At 43.6% G+C, this 27,447-nt stretch overlaps 4 protein-coding genes across 6 annotated transcripts in view; 2 read left to right on the forward strand and 2 right to left on the reverse strand.

The window, feature by feature from the left end:
* The window catches only part of creb3l1 (cAMP responsive element binding protein 3-like 1), a 30,504-nt gene extending 24,803 nt beyond the window's left edge, over positions 1 to 5,701 (forward strand). For both annotated transcript variants that reach the window (XM_075478010.1, XM_075478011.1), the window contains 4 exons: positions 1,335 to 1,437; positions 1,858 to 2,020; positions 2,662 to 2,809; positions 2,891 to 5,701. In XM_075478010.1, the coding sequence (XP_075334125.1) occupies positions 1,335 to 1,437; positions 1,858 to 2,020; positions 2,662 to 2,809; positions 2,891 to 2,927 (451 nt within the window). In that variant the 3' untranslated portion in view covers positions 2,928 to 5,701. The remainder of the gene's footprint in view (positions 1 to 1,334; positions 1,438 to 1,857; positions 2,021 to 2,661; positions 2,810 to 2,890) is intronic.
* A 22-nt stretch (positions 5,702 to 5,723) lies between these two features.
* Positions 5,724 to 8,322, reverse strand: harbi1 (harbinger transposase derived 1). The gene is made up of 7 exons (XM_075478012.1): positions 8,243 to 8,322; positions 7,316 to 7,481; positions 7,002 to 7,204; positions 6,833 to 6,920; positions 6,541 to 6,748; positions 6,292 to 6,467; positions 5,724 to 6,009 (listed from the first exon to the last, which is right to left on the reverse strand). Exons 2-7 carry the CDS (start codon positions 7,478 to 7,480, stop codon positions 5,809 to 5,811), a joined length of 1,041 nt encoding a protein of 346 aa, XP_075334127.1. The 5' UTR covers position 7,481; positions 8,243 to 8,322; the 3' UTR covers positions 5,724 to 5,808.
* Positions 8,323 to 8,500: 178 nt separating this feature from the next.
* Positions 8,501 to 14,917, forward strand: atg13 (ATG13 autophagy related 13 homolog (S. cerevisiae)). 2 transcript variants are annotated; one of them, XM_075478015.1, is made up of 18 exons: positions 8,501 to 8,669; positions 9,451 to 9,531; positions 9,807 to 9,887; positions 10,002 to 10,121; positions 10,285 to 10,331; positions 10,567 to 10,707; positions 10,794 to 10,834; positions 11,068 to 11,164; positions 11,343 to 11,447; positions 11,621 to 11,714; positions 11,882 to 11,980; positions 12,326 to 12,409; positions 12,555 to 12,664; positions 12,899 to 13,025; positions 13,120 to 13,197; positions 13,285 to 13,392; positions 13,522 to 13,650; positions 13,758 to 14,917. In XM_075478015.1, the coding sequence occupies exons 2-18, from the start codon at positions 9,463 to 9,465 to the stop codon at positions 13,833 to 13,835; spliced, it is 1,608 nt and encodes a 535-aa protein (XP_075334130.1). In that variant the 5' UTR covers positions 8,501 to 8,669; positions 9,451 to 9,462; the 3' UTR covers positions 13,836 to 14,917. The 2 variants fall into 2 exon arrangements, with proteins under 2 accessions (XP_075334130.1, XP_075334131.1); XM_075478016.1 differs by lacking the exon at positions 11,882 to 11,980.
* A 537-nt stretch (positions 14,918 to 15,454) lies between these two features.
* kpnb3 (karyopherin (importin) beta 3) lies at positions 15,455 to 27,289 on the reverse strand. Its single transcript, XM_075478013.1, has 26 exons — positions 27,136 to 27,289; positions 24,769 to 24,849; positions 23,991 to 24,183; positions 23,749 to 23,851; positions 23,563 to 23,659; positions 23,308 to 23,412; positions 23,029 to 23,151; positions 22,819 to 22,939; positions 22,649 to 22,736; positions 22,397 to 22,503; positions 22,100 to 22,224; positions 21,847 to 21,936; positions 21,498 to 21,671; positions 21,191 to 21,409; positions 21,019 to 21,102; positions 20,797 to 20,929; positions 20,411 to 20,532; positions 20,216 to 20,312; positions 18,957 to 19,129; positions 18,650 to 18,761; positions 18,497 to 18,552; positions 18,266 to 18,388; positions 17,909 to 18,128; positions 17,590 to 17,818; positions 17,363 to 17,504; positions 15,455 to 16,592 (listed from the first exon to the last, which is right to left on the reverse strand). Exons 1-26 carry the CDS (start codon positions 27,211 to 27,213, stop codon positions 16,506 to 16,508), a joined length of 3,282 nt encoding a protein of 1,093 aa, XP_075334128.1. The 5' UTR covers positions 27,214 to 27,289; the 3' UTR covers positions 15,455 to 16,505.
* Positions 27,290 to 27,447: the final 158 nt, after the last annotated feature.

Consider the following 27,447-nt stretch of genomic DNA (forward strand, 5'->3'; position numbering starts at 1 on the left):
GGGTCCGTCTCTGTCTGTCTGTGGCAGCCTCAGCCTGTCATTAAAGTGGCGAGTTAACAGCAGCTTTCATCATGGAAGGCAGCCCCCTCCCTTCCCACTACACACGCTGACGAATATGTTAAACCACCGCACGGAGGAACAATGAGTTGGCACTAAGTGGGGAAACGTGAGTCAGCGCACAACATTAAAACCCAAAGTGTGTGCAGATCTAAAAAAAAAAAGGGCTTAAACTAAATTTAAGCTCAGAGTTCCTAAAAATGCCCCAGATGCAGTTATTAGTGGTCATTCTGTTCTCTTTCTGCGCGGCATGACAAGTCTGGGTTAGTTCTCCCACTTTATTAGTTTTACAAGAACAGTCTCACCTTTTATTGAAATGTAGAGCTAGATTTGTGTCAAAAACGTATCGTCTTGCATGTGTGTTTGGGTGTGTTTAGACTGGAGGCAGAGGGAAACTGCTTGCTGAGCTCGAGCATAAGTAAACCGATTGTGAGTTAATAAAAGAAGAAAAAAGCGCGAGTGAGACAGTAATTAAAATTTAACAAACTTGTGCTGAGCATTTTTCTCACACTCTCAGGCAATCGGCATGATATTTTGCCGGTGTGGTATATTTTAAGCGGCAATAACTTCAGCTGTAAATCACTGTGGTCGGACTTCAAAGACTCGTTTGAGTGATGCTGGTCAGTATTATCCCGTGCGAGTTTATTGCTGCTGGCAGTTTGATTTGAAACATTCGATGTAGCACACGAGCTGATTGTTTTGATTTGCCTGACTGAGAGCTACACCGGCTTAATGTCTGGTTGAGTTTCTTATTAAATGCTCTGCAGGCTTTCGGGAGGACTGGTTTGGCAGAAGCTGGTTCTCTGTCTCCACTTAGTGGTTGGAGTCTGTCCTCACAGTCACCGACGGCTCATACCATCAGAGCCCTGCTCTCCAGATCCCACTGATGTAGTCTTTTATCGTGGTTTTACTGGTGCACTCGATCCGGCTCTGCTGTATTTTTTTTTTTTTTTTTTGCTTGTTTTGGGCGACTGACAAAACAGTAAATCAGGTGTTTGAAGTTCACTTTGAAATACAGTAAACCCAATAATGAGAGCCATGCTCTGGGGAGACATTTAGGTGAAATGGATCTTATGCGTGTGATTTTTCTTGTGGTGAGGTGGGTGGAGAGTGAAACCATGCGAGTGCTCACTATGAGCACAGACATATTTGGTAAAGAGAAGCAAATTTCTAAATGCCCCGACGTGACTTCTAACTTGATCCCCTCTTTCCTCTGCTTGTGATATGACGTGCTTTACTCTTCTTCCTCCTTATCTTTTCTCTCCTTTTGTCTCTAGGTCTCTCTTACAGCAGCTGCAGAAGCTTCAGTCACTGATTTCAGGGAAAGTCATCCCTCGCTCATGTAAAATGGCCTCAACTCAAACGGGAACGTGCCTCATGGTAAAGATGATTGTTCTGAAGCTCTTTATGCACATAAATAAAGGGACATCAGTCGCTCCTGGACAGCGTCTCTTGTTCAGAGATACAATGAAGACAAAGTCATTAAAATCTGTCATTTAAATTTTTTCTTTCACTGTCCGACTACATGAAGTAGTTTAAGTAAACAACATGAAGTTGAAACATCTGGCACACTGATGGCTCGATTCATATTCTTTACTTTCCTTATTGTTCCTCCCAAATTTAAAACAGTTGGGAGAGTCACGGTGCTTCTCCGAATCCTGGCATATAACTGAAGCCGCCTGCACTTGGAATAATAAAACGTTTCAGCACCATTTTGCAAAGGGAACTTCAGCCAACTGAGCAGCTTTTTTTGTTGAGATAACTCGTTAATGTGGGTGTTTTGCTCCTTTCTCCCTGCAGATGATGGCCCTGTGTTTCGTCCTGGTGTTGGGCTCCTTCTCTCCGTGCCTCTCTCCCCTCTCATTGCTCTCTCAGGCCTCTTCTTTGCCCTCCTCTTCTTCCTCTCAGTCCTCCCCTTCCTCTCATTCTCCTCCATCAGCGGACCTCTACACGACCAGTCAGGGTAGGTATAGAAATAGGTTCAGTATCCAGCATCCTATTGTATCTGAGTGAGGATTATCTTGTCTCAGATACTGATAATAAACTCAGAACATTGTGTATACCACGAGCAAACGGCCTTTACATTTCAGTAAAGAAGAAAGACATCTGTCTTACTATTAAAGTTCTTTCTCTCAAAGGAAATCTCAGCAGTGGACACAAGTTTTGACTTTAATTCCTCTGTGCATTTCACTTCCCTATAAATTCACTTTCTTTAACCACTCACCCCTGGGAAACCCTCGCCTAACCCAGACGTTAGTCTGCCATCATGTTAAGTACCACTCCCTTTTTGTGAGGGAAGAGGCTTGATTCACTCTTACCGTCTAAATTTGACCGTCCTGCCCTCAAACTGTTTGGGGAGAAAAAAAGGTATTTATAGTCTAAAGCCTTGTGGTGTCTACAGGCCACAGTATTTGTTACAACCTACTGTACAATACAACAAAACTGCATATCCTCACTTTGAAAAAGCTTTTCCCAAATATTTGGAAAAACGTGTATTTCGGACCTACAGTAAATCTTAAGACTTTACTCAGAAGTGGTGAACATGACAAGCTGCAGCAGCCCGAAAAGCCCAAGAATGAAAAGCGGTGTGTTTGTGTGTTGTAGTCCGTTCCCGTAGCCTGCTCTTTTACGACGAGCAGGCTCCAGTGGAGGACAGCTTGGCGCCGTCAGAAGGCCACTCTCACGTCCAGACACGCAGACATACAGCGGACGCTCCCAGCAACGAGACGGCTGGACCCAAGTCAGACCAAAGGTACAGAGCAGCTCCACTGACGCCGTTATCTCTGCACGCTGCATGTCAGACATTAACCTGCTGCCTCTCTTCTCTCCTCAGAGAAACTAAACCAGGCAGAGTCTCAGAGTTTTTCTGACTCATAACTCAGCTGGAAGCCCCAAAATGCTCCAGATTGCCGCTATTAGCTGGTTCCAAGTCCATTTCCAGCTGAACCAAACCCTGCCTGTGTCTACGTCGCTCTGTCAGTAAATCATCCCATTTAGTGAGCTTTGAATGAGGCTTCAGGTACTGCAGTCATCCCAACCTCCCCATCTGGCAACCTTCACTTCTCTGCTTAAACAGACTCTGTTATACTTGAAAACTCTTTGATTTTCACATGGATGTTCTCGTCTGAATTTCCATATTTATGCACTAAAAATCTAATTATCTTTGTATTCAGTTTAAATACACAACGCCGATATAGTTTACAGTTCCAAAGCCTTAACAAAACTGTAACAAACAGATTTTATGTATTTTATAAAGACTTCTAAAGCCAATAACCTATTAGGACAGCTGGCCTGAGGGATAATGAGAATATTGTCTTATTGTTCCATGACGGGGCGAAAAAATACACCGTGAACCCGGCTGTTTTCTGTTTGTCGAATTCAATTTCTCCCCAAGAGCAAATCCAGAAATCTTTCTGGGAAATGTTGAAAAGCCCTTCTTCTTTTTAAGAAGTCATAAACAGGAAAATGGGCATTTAACAGACCTCCACTGTGGGGATTCTAGTGTTTGTATTTTACATCCAACAGACTCTGGATGCTCATCAATACATCAGCGTTTTCATTTTCAACCAATCACATGCAACCTACAACTATAGGGGCTACTTTTGATCTTAATTTGGCCATAAAGTAGTGGAAGAAGGCCATAAGTGTTTAGGTGCCGACAACTATCCAAATCCCAAAGATATATTCACTTTGAAACAATAATGAATAGAAGTAAAAAGTAACAAACCCCCCATGTGAAGAGGAACAGGTCTTACCAACAACTCGTGCTTATGTTGAAAATGAACACGTGCTTTATATGAGGAAGCTTTGCCATTTTAAAAGTGCCTTCCATGCGCTGAAGCCCGGTACGACTGGCTTGGCCTCGCATAAACAGTAATGAACTTTAAACCAGAACAAGATTTATTTAGATCACCGTTCGCTCATTCTGTCCTCAGAAGTTGAGTGAATTACATGAGTAAATTCACACGCCTGTTAACGTTTGGGGGCACAGCGGTTAACGGTAAGAGCTCTTCATATTTAGTCCGACTTTTACAACAAAACCTAATATTCACGCTTTTAAGTCCAACTCTGAAGTTGAAAATAGTCTGCATTGTTTTCTGAGGTATTTACGTACAAAGGGGCCATATAGAGGTTGGGAAACATGACAAATTATTTTTTATGAAAATATTAAGTGTATATGTAATATATTTGGAGCATCCAAAAAAAGAGCATATTTAATTTATGCAACAAAAAAAATAAAGAATGAACATGTTTTAGTTTATCTTATTGTTTCAATTTTTTTTTTTAAATGTTTTTTTAAAAAAAAAAAAAAAAAGCAAAATACTACTTTTAATATATTCTGAGCATCAAAAAAGGAGCATATTTATTTTATGCAGAAAAAAAAAGAACTTGTATGTTTGGCATTTGGGATGATGTGAAGTTTTACACGATGGGGAGCAGTTTAAACTCGCGAGTAAAGCTTCAACGTGATCTATTTGTGTCTTAACTGTAATACAGTGATGATGTTTCACTGCTGTCGCATCGAAAATTTAGCGATTTGTACAACTAAACCCCAAAAAGCAAACTCGCTTCTGCTTTTTTTTTTTAACTTGGATGAAAAAGGAATAAAAGAAATGACCAAATTAGTAAAAAAAAAAAAATAATTATGATGTGGGGATTTTTTCCTGTCACTAATTCAGAATGCAACCTGTGACCAAGAAACGGAGAAATGACATCACTAATGATACTAAATGTGCGACAGCAGCATTGTGTTGTATTTATTCCTTGTTTGTAAAAGTGTGTATATATTGATGAAGCCAATCAGGGGACTGAGACATTCCAGGAAAAAAAAACACCACTAGTTTTTGTTTACTACATAGTTAGATCGAACACTTCGACATTGAAGAGTCTTGATGTCATCGCCACTATTCAAACAACATGAGGAAAACAACGATGTCCCCCCTTCAAAAAGAGTTGTCATGGTATTCCTTCAAAATGCAATCATCTCAGTTTTTCTGCTTTTCTTGCTCATGTCTGTATTCAGTTGATTTTGTTACCATTTTTGCCATGTTAACAGTACACAGAAACTTCTTGCTCCCGCAGCCTGTTACCCAAACGCCATGCCACCCTCTGCCAGAATCCTTAATGCACCAGTGTACATAAATAATGATTACTTCCTGTGCAGTTGTTGTAAATAAGAGCCTTTTTCTTTTTTTGTATTGAGGCTTAATTCAAGATTTTAACCTGTGGAGAATCGTGGGGGCAAGAGAGAAAAAAAAAACATGTTACATTGACCTTTTTTTGGGGTGGGAATTAAAAAAAAGTTTTTAAAAAATACATGAAAAAAAAACAAGGGGGGGAGGGCAACTTTTCAACTTGTAAAAAAAACTTGGACGACGCAGCAGCTGCACACAGTTTGAATAGTTTGAAAAAAAACACCAGAAGGCGCTTGATTATTCCAGCCTCTCTTTATGAATATTTGGAAATGATTTGAATGTCCCGACGGAGTAATCAAGCGCTTCCCGTGGAGCCAAGTTGTTCGAAATGTGCTCAGACATGTTGTCGTCTTGGTTTGTTGTATAGCGTCCTGCATGTTCCTTCATATACAACTATGTTATCTTAGTGTAGTCAGTAGAGTAGAAACGAGCAAAATATTAAAAAATTGCATCAGCAACCCAGTGTCTGTGGACTTTCTTATTTTCAGGGTATTTATTGTTAAAAAATAAGATGTGATTTGCATTTGTGCCAGCCTCCACCTGGCCTTTATCCCCTTCAGCTGAAGTGTTTGAGTATGAGCTGTTTTCTGAGATCCTCTGCCTGGCTGTCGCGGTCCTCGGGTCTCTGTTTGAGGGTTTTTGCCTGCTCGAGGGGCTCCGTCCTCTCCAGAGTCCAGGCGTCTAACCCAGACTGCAGGGAGGCGTTGTGGAGTACACAGCAGGCCAGCAGGATGGACGAACTCCTTTCTGGAGAATACTGCCCATGGGGAGAGAGCAGGTGACAACAGCGGCCTTAATACACCGATGACGATGCTCTGTCATACATGCCAGCGCATTTGGTTTTCTCAGGAAGGATTTGATAGCTTGGTAGCTGAGTGGCTTTTGTTTAGCCACCAGAACTTCGAAATAAGTTTCTTTTACACGTCATGTATTTGTACTTTCGCTGTGAAAACAGACAGAAAGTAGCTGCTATGATATGTTAAATATACTTTATGGAGCCTTTAAAAATGCCATGTGTGGGGAAAAAAAAAAAACTAACCTGTAGATATCCCTTTGTGCCATCTAAGCATCTGAATCTTGTCTGGATGGCTCTGAACGTTCTGTCCACTATCTCATGCGTAGCAGTGTGGGCCAGATTATATCGAAACTCTGCGGGGGATTCAGGGCACTCGACTGGGGCCATCAACCACTTCCTTAAAGGGTAACGTCCGTCCCCTAGGAAACAGAAAGTATTAACCTCTGAACTCTACGCCACAGACCTCTAGATTGCAATGACACCACATTTTACCGAGCAACCAGCCCTCCTCGGTGTCCTGCAGCTGTTTGTAGAGGGCGGATCTTTCAAGAACAACAGTGTCTTGGAGTCCACCTGGCCAATGAGTCTCTGCGCTGAGCAACAACCCTCGGGCGTCACAAACCAGCTGACAGGCCACGGAGTGGAACCCCTTCTTGTTCACATACGATGTGTCTTCGCTGTTTGGAGCTTTGATGGCGACCTGGAAGGAGAGGCGGATCACCATAAAATGAAGTAACAGACATGGTTAGTCATCACAAGTCTTAAAATCATGTAATTACTCCACCTGAACACAGTCCAGAACCCCGAGAACTCCTGGAAATCCTGCCACTCTCTGAAACTCCTGGAAGGTCTGCTCTCTGCAGGACAGATCTCTGCTTGGAAAATATTATTTTCAACATGAACCACTGGAAAATCTTTTGCTGTCACTGTTGGGAAGTCACATGGCATCATACCTGCTGAAGGTGATGAACTGCGGAACTTTCTCTACCAAAGCTCTGGTCACATTGGACACGCATCTCGACATCGACGCCTGGCTGATCCCTATCGTATCGCCCATAGAGGTCTGGAATGAGCCAGAAGTGTAGAAGCCCAAAGCAGCCAAGACCTGAACCTCAGGACTGATGGCTCTGGACCTCTGGGTCCGTCTGCTTAGAGCCTGATGCAAAGAAATGATGACAGAAAAACACGAAGTGGTGAGGGTAGTTTTCATGAAGAAAGGCTAAGCAGAACCATTAACAACTTATTTAAAACTGAAACACAAGCACACCTCTCTGAGTAATTCCACCAGATAAAGGATGAAGTCTCTGGGGAAGCCAAAATGTGTGAGGAGAAAGCTATCCGACACCAAATCAAGGTCAAAGCGGTCCAGTGTCTTATGGGCTCGGCCATGTAAAAGAAGATCACAGTCCAAGATGGCTATAGGGATGGCCATGCTGAGGGTAAGAAAACAGTTTAATACAGCAGATAAATTCATTATAGATGCATTCAATGCAGAACTCTTATTATATTCTCTTTACATTAGCATCTATGGTGGCCATGGACAGACTACTAAACAGGCTAAGGGCCCAAAGAATCATGGGGCTCTGGATTTATCACACCAAAATGTGCTGCAAAACAGCCAACATTAAGGGCAAACTAGATGCCCATAAGGAGCAAAGTCAGACATAAAATTTGGCATCAAATAAATAATAAAGTTAAACAATCAAAAGGAACAAAAATAGTACAAGAAGCAATAATTAAGAGGCTTAAAAATGAAACGCATAAGCAGCGAAAATGCGACGACAATAGAAGCAAAATGGCCCATAAGAGACACTAAATTATCAAATTGACTCGACAACATTGCGAAAATTTGTGTAAGCTTACAGCATTTAATCATTTTACAAATATTGTCCTCGGCTATCTTATAGTTTCAAGTTTTGTACGCTAAACTACAAAATCAATAGATAGATAATAAATAAATGGTGACATTAACCTGAATTTTTTGCAGTTTTAAAACCAAGAGAGCTGATTTATACCTTACCATCAGTTAGCAACAACCTGCTAACTAGCTAGCCTTCCTGCACTGGATCTATTGTAAATACAGCTGAGGCTGCTTATTTGGTCAACTTTGCCAAAGGAGGAAGCTGAATGACTGCAAATCTAACAGACAGCCTTTCGGATTTATTTAGCATAATTGGTGACAACCTTCTCTTACCTTTAGATAAGTAACCCAGCATTTGTCAACCAAAACAAGTCACAGGAAAATTTCATGTCAGCGTGCGGTATCCATTCGCAGATTCGACACAGAGTTGTTGTTTTTTTGCTTCACTTTTCATTTTGAAATATTAATTACTAAAATGATAGGAAAATAATATCAAAGTGAATTTTTTATTTCTGATATCTGGAACCCCATTTTTTTTTTACTGTTGCGACATAATTTGACGAAAGTATCTCTGTGAAAGTGCTGCTACACAAACACGTCGACATGGAGAAGATAAACAGAAAAGTAGCACAGCCGCTGTTGACGTTGTGTACAGTTGAAAATGGACATATAAATGTTTGAGGAACACGTCGTTGCGTGTTACCTTAATTAAACCGATTGGTGTTTTTCTTTTGCATTCGTCGTTGTGGGAACACCTAATGTAAGTTTTATTATTTAACGGAGCTAAAGTGTACGTTATTCAGCATGTTAGCTTAAAATTAGCCACAGGCTAACGCTAGTTGGTCAGTGAGTCACCATACAGTCCCTCTGCTTCGACTGAGCATTAAACGTTCAGAAATGGTCCAAGAAAATGCATTATTATGGCCTCATCGTTTGCTGGCTGGTGTAGTAAAGTATATTAAGTATATAGGGCAGCTGTCAGAGTCTAATTGAGTACTGTATAATGAGCTCCAAATCTTCATATTAGGAGGCCCCATTTGCTAGCTACAAATAATTGCTGCATAAACGGTTCAAAACAACTGTAATTATAAGTATTTTACTGTTAATGGTCAACGCTATCTAAATGCTATCTGTTTACTCCAGTAAAAGGCTGTTAAATTATCATGTAGAGCAGCACAAAATCCGACCTGAGATGTTTATTTGGGTCAAATTCGACTCTGGTTTTTAATTGTTATTAAGGACACACATCGGCGGCTTTGTTGAGTTTATTTAAAGATATTGACTTGCATTCCCTTTTTGCTCTCGACAGTTTTTCTTTTTTTCTTTTAATCCAGTTTAATTGATTATTATTGTTTTTTTTTTTTAAAGAATGGTTTGTGCACTTACTATGACTACCTACTTTTTGCATAAGGGCTCATGGGCAAGCTTGACAAAATGTATGATAAACGTAAATACATTTAAATGACTTGATACCCAGGTGTCCTATTTTCATCGGAGTCATTGTTAAGACATTCCTAATGGGCTGTCTCATTTGTTTGCAGGTTTGTGACAGCATGGACGGTGACTTGAGTCCACAGGATAAAAAAGACTTGGACAAGTTCATTAAATTCTTCGCCTTGAAGGTGAGAAGCTTGTTTGTGAGGCTGTTGTCACACCTGTGATTGCATATCTCTTAAGGCTCACTTTGAAACATGTGGTTTGTCTTCCCTTCCATTTTCTGGTGTCTTCCCTCTTAGTGCTACGTTGGCATCCAGACAGTTTTGGCTCCACATATAAATTACAAATAAAATGGACATTTTTATTTCCACAAACTGGGTTGCTGGGTCATTTTTACATGGGCTATTGCTGTGAGACGTGTTGCATCACAGTTGCTTTTATGTGGTTTTTATATTCTTAGACTGTCCAGGTGATAGTCCAAGCTCGCCTCGGTGAAAAGATCTGCACTCGCTCTTCTTCGTCACCCACGGGCTCTGACTGGGTAAATCAGTTTCAATCATTTGTTACCTTGTACTCCTGCAATGCCTGTTTAGTTTTAAGGTTACCTTTAGACTTTTTTTTTTTTTTTTTTAACATTTTTTAACATTTCTTCTAGTTTAATTTGGCCATCAAAGACATCCCAGAGGTCACTCATGAAGCCAAGAAGGCACTGGCTGGTCAGCTTCCAGGCATTGGACGCTCCATGTGTGTTGAGATCTCCTTAAAGACATCAGAGGTAGATAATCAACAATATGATAATGAGAGGCTTGTCCTTTGTTGGGTTGGTCATTGCGCTGTGCCATCTTAAAAAAACAAAACCTGAAAAATACCTAAAGTCACTTTACGGTTCATATAAATGATTTCACATTGATTTTTCTGCCTTTGTTTTCATCTTTTAGGGGGACTCAATGGAGTTAGAGACTTGGTGCCTCGAGATGAATGAAAAGTGAGCGGTTTTGTTCTTTTTTCGCGGATGGTCAAATTGTAAAGGTTCAAGAAACATAAAGAGTCTATCTGTGCCTCTATTTGGCTGTACAGAATACACAGAATTAGCCTTGAGGATGACAAATCTTTTATCTGTGGTAAATGAATCGGTCTCTCCACGATGTGTAGCAGTTGGAGGAGGAAAAACAAAGCTGCTGGATTGTAATTGGTCGATATAATTTCTGTCTCTGCTGCAGGTGTGATAAAGACATCAAGGTGTCGTACACAGTGTATAACAGACTGTCGGTCCTTCTGAAGTCTCTCCTGGCCATCACCAGAGTAACACCTGCTTATAAACTTTCCAGAAAGCAGGGACACGACTATGTCATATTATACAGGTGATCTGTCCCGTGCTGACAGTGAACTTTCAATTCAGCCCTTTAAATCTGGATTTTTCTCCTAAGTCTGCCTCTCCTCTCTGTAGGATCTACTTTGGGGAGGTCCAGCTGAGCGGATTAGGAGAGGGTAACTAAAGTTCTGCTCTATTATGATAGATATATGTATAAGTGACATGTCTTTAGTTTGAACTACTTTTACTGTAAAGGTTGTTGGTCTAAAGAATGGTGAGCCATCTAAATGGTTTCACAAGTGGACTAGAAGCGAATGAACAGACGAGATTTGTACGTACAGTATTGAGGGAAAATGAACTATAAAATGAACTCATGTGTGCTGATGACGTGTGTTGCTCATCTTTTAAGGTTTCCAGACGGTGCGCGTCGGTGTCGTCGGCACCCCTGTTGGCACAGTCACGCTCTCATGTGCCTACCGCACCAACCTGGCATTCATGTCCAACAGGTGACCAACACCCTACATTTTAATGGGATGCTCATAGGAAGCCTATTAGGGGTGTTAATTTAACATTCCTGTTCGCGTCAAATCCCTGAATTAGAAGATATTTTTATTTGGCTTCACGACTCGGCTGTCTTTACTTTACTTTAATAATCGCTTAAACCGCTGACGTGCTCCTCTACAGGCAGTTCGAAAGGTCAGCTCCGATCATGGGGATCATTGTGGACCACTTTGTGGACCCTCCCTGCGGTCAGCGTCCAGCAACCATGGGACATCCCTGCAACTACAGGTAACTTTGAAAGCTCTGGAGATTGACGCAGAGGTTCAGGTTAGGATCATATAAACGACGGCTTATATTTGCTTTTATATATAAAAATCTTTGGTGCGTTATCTGTGACAGTTTCCTGCTTCCAACCTTTAGGGAACCTTGCATTAAATTGAAGTGTTTCTGTCTGTGCGCAGAGCCCCAGATGAGGAGGACGGAGGAGCGTTTGCAGGAGTTCAGGACTCACAGGAGGTCTGCACCACCTCCTTCTCCACCTCCCCGCCCTCTCAGGTAAGAGAACATTCCTTTGCTCCTCTTCACTGCCTCTTTCTTATCCTGTATCTTCTCTCCATTTTCACACCTGTTTGTTTATCATTTCAATCTCTTTCTCTCTTTGTCTATTTTCTTTTTCTTTTATCTCTTTGTGTGTGTGTGTGCGTGCGTTTGCGTGGTCTCAGTGTGTGTGTACACTGAGTCCGTCTCCCTCTAAACTGTCCAAGCCCCTCCCGCTGGACAGTCTGCAGCTCCCATTGGCTCCTGGACTTGTCACTCACAATGTGAGTCTTTGCAGTCCGTTGATAGATTGTGACTGTGTGTGAGGCACCCTGAAACTTCACTCGTCAGACTTAACATTAGCTTTTGGATGCGTGTTTATCTGAACTCATTTTTCTCTCACCTGTGTTAGAACTTACATTTCTTGTAGCTGCAGTTTGTTGCTGTACACTAGACCTTTTTCACCTGTGTTTTTATAGAATTGTTTCCCCCAACCTTTCTCTTGCACCACAGTAGGTAGTAAACTCTGTGAATGATCAACCCACCTTTTTCATTCTTAAGCCACGCATGTCACTGTTTGTTTTGTGGTTAATTATTCCTCTCGTGACTCGTCTCCTTTTGCTCTCCAGCTGTATTCTTCCAGGTTATCCTATCAGCCTCCAACTCTACCAGGAGCTGCCGAGCTCTGCCACCCTGTCACCAATACAAACCAGGTAACGTACAAATCGGTGACCACGCCTCGGTTATTTAAACCTGTCCCACTTGTCTAAACGCTCATTTAACATCAGACCGCTTGCTTTGTCCAACAAAAAGCCCAGAGCCTGCGTGCTCACATCTAACGAAGTTCTTCTGCTTCAGGTATTGCATGCTGGGAAAGAAGGCGGAGTTGTTTTGGTTCCCCCTCAGCCTCCTCATGGAGCTGAAGCCCACCTGACAGTAGAGCACGCCCCCAACACACCCACCAGCAGGTAACTCATTTCTGACATTATCTCAGCACAGAAACAGTCCGCTTTTTTAAAGTTTGAACTTTTATTTAACATGAAAACTTAAATGTGTGATGAATGAATGGGGATCATTCGTCCCGCAGTGGCTCACTCCAGTGTTGGGCCTCATATGAGGGACATTTTCCGGTGTCTCAGCTTTGGTTCTTCCAGATGTTTTAAGAGCAAAAAGTCTCAGTATGTCATGGTCTCTCCTCCCAGCGGTGACGATGACGGACTGTCGCAGAGCGGCGAGGGTCGGAGGAGCATCTCTCCCTCTGATCCGGTGGAGTCTCTCAACGCATTCACCAGGAAGGTCGGCGCCTTTGTTAATAAACCTAGCACACAGGTGAGTAACGGGGCTTTTTTTTTCTTTTTTCAGTCATTTGTTTTGTTTTTTTTCCGACTCCGTGCATTGAATGCAGCTCTGTTTGTGTCTGTAGATGACAGCAGCCAGTATGGACCTGCCATTTGCTGCATTTGCTCCTCGAGGCCTGGACTCAGAGGAAAATGACCCCATGGTAACTGCAAACAAAAATGATGACCCCATAACTTGATACAGCTGTTTCAGGCTTCAGTGGAAAACATTTCTGTGCGTTTGGGTTCAGGTGCAGCCTCCAGACTCTCCGCCATGCCAGTCTCCCCTGCAGGCCAGCCTACATTCTCAGGGCTCAGAAGGATCGGGGCAGCAGGACGACTTTGTCATGGTCGACTTTGTAAGTGCATTTGGTCTCTTCTGGGATTTTCTATCCAACTAGCACTCACAAGTTTATCATTTGGATTTGCTGCTCCACTTTAAAACGAATCTGCCTCGATTGTGAATCCCAAGCTGTGTCTGTGTGCAGCGTCCGGCTTTCTCTAAAGACGACTTGTTGCCAATGGATCTGGGCACCTTCTACAGGGAGTTTCAGAACCCTCCACAGCTGGCCAGCCTCTCACTTCACATCAGCTCGCAGTCGATGGCCGATGACCTGGTAAACGCAAAAACTTTAGCTCTTTCTTCTTCTTTTGACAATGAGACCTCCAAGTCCCCGAGCATTTAGAATCCAGGTGATAAGAGTGATTTGTGTTGTGTCTGCAGGACTCGCTGCCAGAGAAGCTGCGCGTCTACGAGAAAAACATTGACGAGTTTGACGCTTTTGTTGACATGCTTCAGTAGGATGAAAGGAGAAAAGGACTGCCTGCGACTAATGCACACATTCTGGTGCGCATAATCACACCAGAATGAAAGGGAGAAGCAGACTAGATTGCCCACGAGTCGTTTGCCCAGTGAGAATTAATCAAAGCGACTCATCAGGTTTTATTGTGAAGCTCATAGTGTTTGAAATCTCTTCTTCCTGTTCATCACACCTACCAGCTTACAGATAGTCTTATTCACTGTAAATACTGTATGACCTATAACACAAACACCCCCATCTGGTAGTTGTAATCAAACTGACAACCTATATTTTTCTTTTGGTGTGGCACAGATCTTGGAAGTCAGATGATTACAGGGTTCTCAGTTAACCATGCAAAGACAAACTGCTCATTGTAATTTATCCCTTTTCTCCACTGAACGGCCTCTAAAGGTTTCATTTACGTCACAGAGAGCGCAGCAGTGTTGCCCCAGAAGTCAGGAAAGGCATTTTCTTCAGAAGTGAACTATGGAAAGTTACACATAGGAGGATACCCTCCTTGTGTTTTATTCTGCAGTGTGCTGCTTACAGTGCAGCGGTGGCAGAGAGTTCGTTGCTCCAAGCCTGGTGCTCCCAGCCGGTCTGGGGATTGAAAGAGCAAAATTCAAAGCTAACAAATTGCCCCAGAGGAATTTAAAGTGAAATCTACTGCAGCCATCGACACCACCTTCATGCTGATGCAATGTATTAAACTACAGTCAGGGAAGAGCTGAAACAAATACAACATTCTTGCAGTAGAAAAGTGAAATTGATGCTCCTTTATGGTCTTTTGGGAGTCCAAAAAAAAAAAAAAAAAAAAAAACTCAGTCTACACTGTGACTATAAATCAGCTCAGTTTAACCACAAACTAAATCGATCTTCTTGAAGGTTTGATTTGCTGCGGAACCGTTTCGTTCGACTTCTTTAGTTTTAGATCGGCAAGGTGCTTGTGTTCAATGTGCTTTTGTATATTTTGGGAAAAAGTTAAACATTTCCAGTTGTCCACAGAAGGTTTGAATTTGGTTAAAAGCTTTAAAGTAGACCATTCTGTTTGTGTCGATGTCCTAATAAAAGCATGGCTGCTCGGTTTACTGCTTGGTGTCTTCAGTGATGGCGCAGATTCAACCAGGGTAAATGCTCATTTTCAGAGCCAAGAAAGACATTTGATACGTCAAAACATTAGAGTGGAAGTCAGTTCTACTTGTGCTTTTAAAGAACTATAGCCCCTCAGGGTCCCATATAGTTACCTTCAAGGTCAACAATTGGCTCAAGCTCAAAGATTAAATAGGAGAAACTGGTATTTTAATAGACTACAAACACCTAAAATACACAGAATGAAGCTTATTGGCAGCAAATCTCATGATTAAAGTTGATAAAAAGGGACTTTTGCTTCAGAGTTTACTTGGCAACCAGTGAAAACTTGAATTTGCTGTATGCCTTGCACAAGTTAAGCCCACCACTCATTGATGTTGCCAACTAACAAAAAGCTGGTTGGTACATTTAGGGGTATATTCGAGTAGGTTGGCCGGTTACGATACACCAAGCCAACCAATCTTTGACTGTAAGCATTGATATTAATCGTCTGGTACACCGTTCCTTTATGTCCGAAATGAAAATCAGTTCATCAGAATTCTCAAATGTAATTTTATTGGTTGTAGTTTCTGGAATTCCATTTCAAACCTGCAGGGTCAAACCCATCAAGTCGAGTGTACGATGGCACCCGTTTTACAAACGCTCTACAGTGAAGTTCCTTCAACTCGTCACACGCTTCGAGGCTGTGACCAACTACAGATAATTACGCCCCTCTTCAGAGAACCCCTTTTCACCCCCAAGCTGCTCTAAGGGGCCGTGAACCGTTCGGCAAACATTTCATTTCCCGCGAACAGCTGTCTGGAAGGCTATGGAGGAAAGCTGCTTAGATCAATGTCGACTCTCACCGACAACAACGATGCAAACTTCCTAACTAAGTATATTTTCTATGGTTAGCCACTTAACAAACATGCCGTTACTTTTGAAACATACTCTCTGAGCTGTGGCAGACAAGAGGCCAACCCCACCCCCCACGCAACATGGAACAAGAAAAGAAATACGAAAGAAAAAAAAAAAAAAAAATTAAATTCACAGGAGACAGGCAGTGGTTGCCCAGTGTGCATTTCCACCTCTTTTAGCAGCTCAGTCCACAAGAATGTCCCATCCCCCACTCCCCCCTCCCAATATGGCCCCCCTGAGCCCAACAGTCCAATGAGTTGGGCGACTTGGTATATGAGTCTCTGAGCACGAGGAGACAAGTCACACGTCAGGGAATGGTTGGAAACGAAACATCCAGAGAGAGACATTTAACGCCGATCAGACAGGGATGACTATTAGATGCTTTACTTTTAATCCCACTTCCTTGGTACAGGGTGAAAGTCTTAAAAGGTGGATGGCCAATGTCCTCCATTGTCATTAATATCCAACCTGCCCACCCCCCCCTCCCACCCCCCTAGTCGGCTGAATGTAGATGGAGTTCTATTTTAGCAAGGTGGGGGTGGTGATGGAGGTGAAGCCGGCATCCATACACACTACAGATCAGAGCAGGAGGAAGAAGAAGGAGTGTATGGACGAGATCCGGGAGCTTAACTTTTCTTCATGGGCTTTTTAGAGAGCGGGAAGGTGACTGTGGGGGGGGTTCAGGCTCAGGCAGTATTCAGTAGGTCCTGTATGGCTTTCTGCTGCGTCTCATTCAGTGTCGATACACACTGCGTCCATAATCCTGCAGACACCTGAAGGGAAGACAAAACGGCATTTTCCTCAACACACAAATGTGCAACCAGCTACATTCATTTCTGAATCTCTAATTATATGATGAAGAAAACACAGAAAATAACAAGCACAAATTTAAAGTTACTGTGTTGAGCTGCTTTATTTAAATCCACAGATAAGCAGTTATTTATGGTGCCAACAGGGAAAAAGTAAGCTGCAAGTAAGTGTTGTGTATTTTCCAGCATCTATAAGTGTCAGTGGAAATGAATCCATTTAAAGGGGAACTGCGGTATTTTCAACATTAAGCCTCTTTTCTGAGTCGTCTGCAATGTTTTAGAACCCCCCCTCACCGCTTTTTTGATGTTTACTGCCGTCTCTGGTATTTGCCTAATTTTGATTCTTCTCAACCTGCTTCAGAACGGCAAGCATGGTGCATGTCCTAAAAGGTCCGTAAAAGCACCATAAACGTCCGTTTTCAAAATAATCAACTCACCGGAGTGGTTACTGGTGTGCACTGGTAATCCATATCAAATTTCGTTGTGAAAAGTTGCTTCTGTCGTGTTTTATTTGGCAGCTCATTCATGCTCGCACTATTTTCTTAGCGGTGGCGGAGTAATATCAACGAACATCCAGTACAAAATGTCAAATAAAACACGACAGAAGCGGTGAGGGGGGTTCTAAAACATTGCAGACGACTCAGAAAAGAGGCTTAATGTTGAAAATACCGCAGTTCCCCTTTAAAAGACTTCTTGAAGCCCTCCTGCCTCGATCCTGCGCAGCTCCAGCTTACCTGTACTTGACGGATGACATTTGCGAGTCTTTTGCTGCATGCGTCCTCGCTTTTAACCGATTCGTTTGCAACCCCATCGGCTATGATGAGGAAAATTTTAGGAAGGTTGGAGTTGTCTGGCCCGAGGACAATGGGGTTGTTGCTGTGGGGGAGGAGAAAAGGCAGCAGGAGTAACTACAGAGCTCAAAAACACTTGGACATCAAGAGTTTATTTCAGAAGATCGTACCTCTCAATGAGGTCACACAGGAAGTCAAACGTGTGGACGGCCTCCTCTTTGTCCTCGTTAAGCGGTAGCCAGCTGAGCCAGTGAGGAAGGACCTCGTTCACGTTGACGCACTCTGGCCGAAACCTCATGAGCTTTCCAACCGCAGAGATGCAGTTCTCCGTGGCGTTGACGTTCTCCTTTGAGCGCGAGTCGGCTGCTTGGATGACTCTGACCAGCATGGGGAGGGCCTCTACAACGAGAAGAAAGCCACGACGGCGCTCAGTTTTCAGCTAAAAGCAACGACCCGACGGCTGGCAAAGACCGGCTGCGGCCAACGCACCTGTGCAGAACGGGCGATAGCTCTCCCCGCCGAACTGAGCCATGACGCCGACGCCGTAGGCGGCCGCCTGCCGAACCTCGGGGCTCGAGTCACACAGCGACTGCAGCATCGGCCGCAGGAAATACTCGGCGTATTTGAAGGAAGAAGGACTGCAGTGCTCCACCACGTCGTCAAAGATGCACAGACCCCACTGTCTGTCAGCCCACGGCCTGTTGGGACACTGAGGACGAGTTGGACACTTTCATTTCCATTGTCCCACAAAAGATCACTCAAAATGTTGTTTTTCTGCAGCCTGGTCACAAAGTTGAAACATCTTTTATATCATTTGCTGCTCACCCAAGAACAGGAAGCACTTACTATTAGCTGGACGATGAGCTGCAGCAGCTGTTCAAACCAAGGCAGCACCTTCTCTTTGTAACTGCTGAACACCGAGTGCAGGATGTCAGACACTTTGGTGAGGATGTACACATCATTCTCATCCTGATGGAAAAAGATGAGGGGGAGGAACACAGTGAGGGCTGGTAAAGTCCAACAAGGCTGTACTTCTTCACTAGTTTGAGTCCAACCCTTTCATTAATATACATTTACCTCATCCTGCAGGGTTTCCTCAACTTGCTCATCATAGTCCTCGTCCTGTCTCTTGGCTGTGGAAAAATGTGCGTTTTAGGTTTTGACCACAAAGTTGAATTTAAATGCACGTAAGACACGTTAATATGTTTACGGTTGGGTGTGAGGCCTCACTTTGTCGAAGCTCCTGGTTCTTAAAATGCTCCTCCAGTTTCCCTTTTAGGATTCCACCCAGCTCCTCAAAATGCTCATTGTTTAAACACCCGTCTCCCATCAGCTCAATGCACTGAAGACAAAAAAAAAAAAAAAAAGCACTGAAGTCAGATCCAGAATATCATCAGTTTCCTACATTACAGCCCTGCAGAAAGCGTGATCTTTTTGTTAGGGTGGAAAGAAATGTTCTGAACTACATGTTGGCACATTGAAAGAAAAGGTCCAGTTCCCTGAACGCCGGGTGTGTAAGTGTCAGGAGAGAAATTACCTTTGCAAAAGAATGCATGATTTCCGACAGGACGTCCGAGTCCGGCTCGGTGCCGATGGCCTTGATGAGAGCGTCGCACATGAAGTGCCACATCTGAGTGAGGTACTCTGGTCCTCGGACTCGAGCACACTCCAGCAGCAGCGGCATCGACTCGGCTGCTGCCACTCGCACACGTGAGACAGTCAAGGTAAAACTGGGACATCTTCCAGCCTGCGTTTATACCTACCACAGGGCTCCAGGCCGACTTTTTACACTGGTGCGCCCAACTCTCTTCAAATTTTTGACCACATCGCATACAACACTGCAGTTTTACAGGTGCAAGCCTGTCTTTTTAGGCAATATTGACTGGCAAAGGATTAACTAACAATCTGGTCGACAAAGTTCTTTAGCACAATTAAAAAAGACAGGTAACTAACTGAGAAGAGGTGGTGCTTAAAGTGCTTCACTGAGCTGAAATTTAAACTTAAAGGGATAATCCGGAGTAAAATGCACTTTAGATCAATTTACGGGATGTTGGGAGTACATACATACAATCATGTCATTCGGATGTGTTTAGAGAATTTCGATTTGACCGTTTTTAGCCAAAAGTCGTTAGCCTGGAAGTGAGAGGGGCATATCATTTCGCCGCTACAAAACGCTATTTTTTATAGCTCTTCTACAGCTCCAAACAACATAACACTTACGTGGTAGTGAGTAGAGGGTCCCTAAAGCCAAACCGAAGTGTCCCGAGGTCTTCATGTGGTCGGATAGAGAGTCCAGAATGAATTTAATCAAGCCAGTACCTAATTGAAATTCTCTAAACACATCCGAATGACATGATTTTGATGTCAACTCAACATATGTACTCCAATCATCCTGTAAATTGATCTAAAGTGCATTTTACTCCAGATTATCCCGTTAAAACATCTCAAGACAAATTAAATTTAAAAAAAAAAAAAAATCTAAATTAAAAGTGCTTTTAAGGACTCCAGCCAGTTACTACACTGGTCACCAAGTGCAGCAAAGGCTTTCTTTGAGGTAGCATCAATTCCTAAAACAAATAAGATAACATTTACTGCCCAGATAAAGAGTTTATAATGCTATTCTACTTTTTAAGTCTGCGGCTCTCTTCTGGGCTGCTGGACACAAAGTACGGTTCCAGGATATTGCTGCATTTGTTAGTACGGACAATATTTGGGTTTAATTCAACAGTTTTTAACGTGTTGTGCTTTCATTAAAGACAGTTTTATGCTGCAAGTTAAAAATCAAAAAAAGGATATCATCGTGAAAGTAGAACTTCAGCAGAGGAACCATCAGTTTCACCACCTGCTCGGTGTACTCCACAAAACCCTCTTTCAGCTCTTTGGCATAACACACCTAGAGGTAGAAAACAAACAGGACACAGGATGTGTTGGTAGGGCGACTGGTGCGAAGCTGGCCTTACAGTTGACAGATTTGATAGTTTCTCTGCTCACCAACATCTGGCAGGCAGTTGCCTTCTCCTCCAGTCCGGCCGTCTTGATTCCAAAACTCTGCTGGTCTCCCAGGTTGACGAACTCCCAACCATCATCCTCCGATATGTTCTCCATGTCCTGGGCTGTAAGACACACATTGTCAGCACTGTGCCTCTTAAATCTATTTTGCACATAACGCTCCCCTATATCTCGCACTTGTGAGCGGTTTAGGAGGAGAAAAATCAATATCAATCAATCCAAATAAATCCAGCAACTCTAACAGAGCAGGATTCATTTCGGAATGCAGCCAAATGTAAATGGTTACAACACACAGCTGCAACGATTTTAAGATGCGTGCCATCTGTATCAACTCTTGAAATATCTGAAGTGTGCAGTTTATCGCTTACTGTCGAGGAGGGCCACCTCTGGCTTGATGGAGGCGGTCTTCATCAGCGGGCCCATCACCACGGGGAGGTACTGCTGAAACTCTTTCCCCAGGATCTTGCACATCCTGGCCCAGGCTGAGATCATGTACGAGATCTAAACCCGAAACAAAAACATGGCAGGGTGACGGCAGAAACAGAAGGTCACGGATCGGGCGCCACCACGTCATCAGCCCGTCTTCCTACCTGAGGATCGTCATCTTCCAGGTCATTAAAGTCCGTCTGGGTCTTGAGGAGCAGCTGCATGACGGCAGAGGCGTCTGGCATGAACTACAACAGGAGAGAAGGTTATAAAGATGAACCACTTCACTTACAGGCAGCCTCGCAAATATTCCAATCCCACCATGACCGAATGTACCTTCTCTTTGCCGACAGCCAGGCCAATGAGACTGATGCACTCGATGGTTTTCCCTCGAAGCAGCCGGAGCTCCTTCTGCACGGCGTTTTCAACAATGTGTTTGAGCGAGGGCATGAACAGGTCATAATATGGCACAAACTTCTCCTCGGCAGTGTCCGCCACCGATGCGATGGATGTCACAACTTGCTCCAGGACTAGTTTGGTGCCCTTCTGGATCAGCTGGTGGAACGAGGGACCAAATTTAAAAGTGCTGACAGCCACACGTGTCGCAGACTAGATGAATGCAAACTAAGTACAGCGGGTGTACCTCCTGCAGCTTGGCAACCATGATGACATGAAGGTGCTGCACCAAGCTGTCCAGGTAAGGGATGAGGAGTGATTTGGGACAGTCCTCTGTGAAATTGATGAGGGCGGCCGCGGCATGTGCCTGCACCCGAGGGTTACTCTGATCCTCCATCGTCTGAAGCAGAGCTGAGATCACCTGCAAGGAATGAGGTAGAGTCAGTTTTTGTTTTTAAAGGTTAAAGCAACATCCTTTCTGTTCTGCTGCCTTAAATTGAGGGGGGGGGGGGCTCGAGTATTTGTTTTCTTCTCAAAGTAGGAGTCAATAACAGCTAAATGTTTTGGCAGAAACAGAATACAGCTGCAACAAGTACCTTATCATGGAATTTCTTTTGAAAGGTTGGAGCGAAGTCTGTGGCCATCTGTCCAATGGCATTGCAGGCAGCATAGCGTACCCTCGGGTGCTAGGGAGGCAATGAAAACCTTAGTAACCAAACTGCTGGGGAACACGCAACAAAAGTGCATCTGAACATAAGTCAAATATTTTAAACAAATAAAAGTTCTGCAAGAGGAGCTCACAAAGGTTTAAGCAATACTGCATGTTTCTAAAGCCATTTTGGGTCTTACAGGGTCTGAGCAGAACAGGAGGACAAAGCTGACAATCTCTTGGAGGATGGCCTCCATCTGCTGGTGGCATCCCTCACCGATGGCAGACAGCGCCATCAGCCCTGCGTGGCGGAACTTCCAGTCAGCTGGCAACAAAAAGGAAAGACGACTAAGAGTGAGGGCCCCATAACTCAAACTGCCTCATTCACACATTTCCACATTAAGGGGGAAAAGGTTGAGCTAAAGGTTAGACTTTAGCTTCACAAACTCTAAGGTTTCGCCCGCTTCTTTAAATATCGACGAGCAGGTTTTACTCACGGTTCTGCAGCATCGTCATGATGTGTTGTTTGATCATGGGCAAAATTATCTTTCCTCCCAGACCACAGGCAATTCTGTCCAGAGCGCTCTCCCCAGCCACAGCGTTACTGGCGAGGCATAAGAGATTAAAATCAGTTTGAGCACCTTCATGAAATCGCATTAGTGGTAGCATCTTTGAAAACACATTGACGAAACAAAAGAAGGCTAAACTTCTTTGGATTTGTGTTCTGGTGGAGATTGACGTGGTCATACCTGTCAAAGTCGTCATCCTCCAGCTCATCGGCCATGGCCCACTCATCATCATCCTCCAGGTCCACCATCATAGCCAGCATCTGGGGCACTAAAAAGACAAATGCTACCGTCTAAAGAGATCCGATCGTAAATCACCATCCCGTCCAACAGATTATGACTCAAGTCCTTACCGCTCTGAGCTACGATAGCCGTGTGTTTCCTCAGCATGGCTGCGGCGGTCTCTGATAACGTGACGATGACTTCCAATGCCAGCTGCCTCTGCATGTTTGTCAGGTTTGTGTCGGCACACAACTGCGGAGACAGGCCACCTATGTTAGCCAAAACCCAACCTCACTCGACAACGCAAGGTTGATTTTTCCAATTAGAATGGTCACACGCACCTTCAGACAGAGCTGCAGCGTAGCCTCCAGGTTGGGTCTCAGGTATTTGGGTGCAGTGTCTGCGATTTCCACTAAAGACTTGAGCACAGAGTCGTCTCCCTGATAGCACGACTCATTCACTGCCTGAACAAAAACAGTCATGATGGTAATGAAAATACTCTTGGCTACACTTAAACATCATTTAAAGGACTCGTGTAGTGAATTTTCTCTGCAAAAGCATCAAGAACTAACAAAAACATGATTATATTTAGACAAAAGCATGACGGTGCCGTTTCTTACCTGCAGGATGCCTGGCAGCAGGTCAGCAAAGTGCTTCAGCAGAGCTGTGTTGCTTTCATTCGACAGAACGAAGGATGCTGCAGCCCGAGCTGCCAGGGTGCGAATCTGGGGGGGGGGGGGGGGGGGGGGGGGGGGGGGGGGTGGGGGGGGTGGAGGATTAAGATTTATTCTTCTTTGGACACAACTGAGCAAGGTTCAGAGAAAAGTGTGTGTTGGGATACGCCAGGGAAAATGCAAAAAAACCTTCAGTTTTACCTGTGGATTTGCCTGATCCTGCATGCACTGCACAAGCATGCGCTTGATGACCTCCATATAATGCTGCTGCTGGTTGCCAAAGATACCTGGGAAATTCCTGAAGAAAAAGGCAAGACATACCGGTCAGCCCAACAGTACATCTGCCAAAATAAAGTGGTCCGAAATGATCGCGCAAGTGGAACTCACCAGAATATGTGCAGAGCAGCTTCTCGCAGTCCAACATTGTCAGAGTTCACGGAATCAAAGAGAAATTTGAGCAGCTCGGGCCATTGGTTATTCCCATCATCATCTAGATTAGAAGAAATTATTAAAACAAAACAGTAATGACTATCATCTACATTTCTATTTTATAGTGAGAAGATAATACTACGCAATTACTTCATTTTTCTACTATTATGCCGTTTGATAGTAAAAACTCTTGAATTTACCTATGAGATTGCGGGACAGCTCAGCTGCAATGTCGCAGACCTTTTTGCGGATGTTTGGCGAGGTCTCCGTCTGAATGCTAGACAGCAGCTCTGTCTTGATGACCGTCTGCATCTCCACAGTCAGTCCTGGGTAGATTTCCTCAAAGGAAGAGGACAGCAGCCGCCGCAGCAACACCGCTGCCATCTGTTTGACCTAAGTAAACAATACAATGCATCAACATGTCAGGCTTATAAAGCATATGAATGACTTCAAATCACCTTTAGGATTTTTTGGGATTTATGGAGTTCATCCGTAGAACTTTCTTAGAAATTTTAAACTTTGGTGTTTGGAGAATTTAGATGTTAAGGATCAACGGTAACTAAATTAATAAAACTACACAGACAAGGCCTGCAGCATCTTAGAAAGGCATCATCACTCTGATCCAAGCACCTCTCCGCCTGCTCCCATTTCAGGACTAAAAATATCTGGCTCGAGGTAAAGAAAAAGGGGAAGAAGCACGAGGGACCAAGCAGCTGGTGGAGTCTCAGTAAACTTAACCGACCAAATGGCAAAACCATGACTCATGGCAAGCATTCGCTGTCAGACTGTAGTGAGTGCTAACGTGATGAAAAAGTACATTATTCTAATTACACCCGACCCCCTTCTTTTAAATATGGCATCCAGCAAATGATGAACGTTTGACAAGGTTTTGGCAACAAAGATGAAGTTTTCTTCTGCTTAACACTGGATGAATTTAACGCATCATCCCATTGATATGTTAGCATTCGGTGTACAAACCTCCTCTGCCGCAGATGCATCTCTGACAGCCTGCAGCAGGAATGTGATCTTGTTCTGGCCTGGGATAGTGTCATAGGTCTCCTACAAAGAAGAGAAATGCACATTAATAAGTGAAATAAAAGAAACAACACTTAAACTAGGCATCCTCTTGTTTATTTCCTGCTCTGCCTGGCTCTCAAAGCTGTCGGACTGGTGTGATCAAATACTTGTGAAGAATCTGCAAACATGTTCGCAAAAGGGCGAAAAAGTATGTCTTCATGTAGATTTGGACAATATATAAAAGTCAAAAAAGGAAAAGTTAAGTCAGTTAAGTGCATTTCAGTATGGTTAGTTCAAATATTATCTTGTTCTTTCATTGAACAATTTACTACTTTCCCCTTAAGCGAGGAAACATAAGCCATAAGCTAATTTTTCCTGATACACTGTGTTGGTCATTTGTTATTAGTCTTCACTGTTAAGCTGGTCTAAGACAAACAGAAAATGTAAAGACAACTGAGGCTCTGTGGGGAAGTTGTTGCATCTTCGGTGTGCACTCTAAGGAAGACAGAAGCTCAGGTACAGGCAGCGTTAATGGCAAACAAACAAAACTGCTTTCATGATTAGTTGGAAGGCCTGAGAGGAGCCCGACTAGATTTATTCCAGGTAAACAAGAAAACGAAAGCAACAAATTATTCGACACCAGAGTGTTGTCGAGTGAATATTTTTGCATTACAAAACAAGAACATCGGTATGGCAACACTAACCTGTGATGAAATCAGATGACTCACAGAACTAATAGAATTTGAATGGGTGTTGTCAATGAGGAAGTACTGCAATGCATATAAACGCAATCAGACTTCGGCAGATACCTGATAAGTGATTGTCTGAAAACAAGTTTATCCAATGGCCAATGCTGATTTAATTAACAGGATGGGTGAGGGAACACCATACAAACCTGCTCAAATTTTTCCCACCGCAGCTGCACTAATAACCATCCCACGCTGCAGATGAGCAAATTATTATTTTTTTAAATGGTCAATAATCTGACAATTAAGCTTGCTCTCTCAATATTCACATTCGCTGACTTATTAAGGAATCTATCTGGCTGCTGTACTCAACTCCTAAACTTCTGTAGTAGTAATAGTACATTAAAAAAAAGAAATACTGATCCCATCAGTGGACTTAGTTCAGTTACATCAACAAGCATTAATAAGAAAGGAAGGCTTCCAGTTTGGTGGACAAACAACCTCAAGACTGTTGGGCAAATGTTGGCTAACTGTTCAGTATCTGCAGTCTTTTCCTGCTAAAATATGGGGTTGGGTCTCTGAAACATGGATCAATTCCTATTATGTGCCTAAGTCAGAAAGAGAGGGTTTCTATAAAGGATGGATTCCAATGAGCTTAGCATCGCGACAGACGGTCTGTGTTTTATAAAGAAAAACGCTGACTGCTCGTGACGGGGGTGTGCGTGATAAGATTCAACCACCTCATCCAAAAGTAGGGTGGCGGAGAGGGAAACCGGCAACAATGCTCTGCTGCTGCAAGAGGCTAACCGTGGTTGGGGGAAAGTGAATAGGCTAAGCTATACGCTGCCCAAACAAATCTTCAGAGAAACTAATCCAATGAAAGTGGATGATCCGAGAGGAGTTCGTGCACGGACGTGTCTGAAACGGATCATTAGCGTCATGACTAGCATTGAAACAAGCTAGAGATGGAGCAGAGTGTTTAAAAAACACTAGTTTTGATCGACTTTCATATGAAACGACTGAAGGCCACTGCACAAGCACTGCCAGCATATGGCTGCCTCAATATCAACTGGTTACGTTTCCACTATATTCTACTGTGGGCTTGTAGTGCATCATCACAACATTACTTTGGCATGTACGGCCATAGTGAGGTGCCACAATCCCATGTTTAACCTTTTAGCTAGCGCCTAACGCTAGCTTGGTAGCTGACAAACCTAGCAACAACTGTGGAAGCGATTTAGCTCCACGCTACTTCCTGTATTCAACTAGCTTGATGACTAGCTTCACAGTCAGCTGGAGATTTGAGATTAGGACCGGTCAAATGGAGCATTTCACTTTCTGCTACAACACCCGAGTGTAACACAGACTCACAGACATGCGCGCGTCAGCACACTGTCACGACAGTGCCCGTATATGTGAGCTCTATGTTATGTCTACATAACTACGCAACAAGGTGGTAGTTAGCGTTAGCTGACTAGTACTCAGCTTCACATCGCACGTGGGCTACCAAGTCTGACGCGAGAGCTCGCAGCGCGCTGCCAGCCTGACTGGACCGCTAGGCGGTTAGCTTTGTGCTAACCCGACTACTCAGTTTTCTACAGTCGCTCAACTTGTCAGCTACGAAAATGCCGTCTCATCTTACCTCTGCTTGTTTCCTGACATTGTTGTCAGAGCTCATGAGGTTACCCAACAGGAGGTAGAACTGCTGCTGTTCCGCCATTGCAGTGAGATCCAAAAAGACCAGCCGGGTGGAGAAGCGGCGAGATCAACCCGGCAGACCCTGCTTCGGTCACACAATACCGCATAGTTACCATTGGCTTACTTTATCAACTCCACTCACCGCTCATTGGACCATAGACGTGGAGCAGACACACGCCATTGGCTAATAACGATTCTCTTTGCCTATTAGATGGAATAGACACAGGGAAAGGGAATGCATCGTTCCTATTAGCTA

Source organism: Odontesthes bonariensis, chromosome 11 (genome assembly GCF_027942865.1).
Source record: "Odontesthes bonariensis isolate fOdoBon6 chromosome 11, fOdoBon6.hap1, whole genome shotgun sequence".
In the NCBI taxonomy this organism is placed as follows: Eukaryota; Metazoa; Chordata; class Actinopteri; order Atheriniformes; family Atherinopsidae; genus Odontesthes; species Odontesthes bonariensis.

Coding starts and splice junctions, on each gene's coding strand:
- atg13 (XM_075478015.1), top strand. CDS start 9,463: ATGGACGGTGACTTGAGTCCACAGGATAAAAAAGACTTGGACAAGTTC. Junction 9,888..10,001: donor CACCCACGGGCTCTGACTGG/GTAAATCAGTTT, acceptor CATTTCTTCTAG/TTTAATTTGGCCATCAAAGA. Junction 10,332..10,566: donor TGCCTCGAGATGAATGAAAA/GTGAGCGGTTTT, acceptor TCTCTGCTGCAG/GTGTGATAAAGACATCAAGG.
- kpnb3 (XM_075478013.1), bottom strand. CDS start 27,213: ATGGCGGAACAGCAGCAGTTCTACCTCCTGTTGGGTAACCTCATGAGC. Junction 23,852..23,990: donor GCTGTCCCGCAATCTCATAG/GTAAATTCAAGA, acceptor CTTCTAATCTAG/ATGATGATGGGAATAACCAA. Junction 23,152..23,307: donor TGCTGCCAGGCATCCTGCAG/GTAAGAAACGGC, acceptor GTTTTTGTTCAG/GCAGTGAATGAGTCGTGCTA.
- harbi1 (XM_075478012.1), bottom strand. CDS start 7,480: ATGGCCATCCCTATAGCCATCTTGGACTGTGATCTTCTTTTACATGGC. Junction 6,921..7,001: donor CAGTTCATCACCTTCAGCAG/GTATGATGCCAT, acceptor TTTTCCAAGCAG/AGATCTGTCCTGCAGAGAGC. Junction 6,749..6,832: donor GGGTTCTGGACTGTGTTCAG/GTGGAGTAATTA, acceptor CTCTCCTTCCAG/GTCGCCATCAAAGCTCCAAA.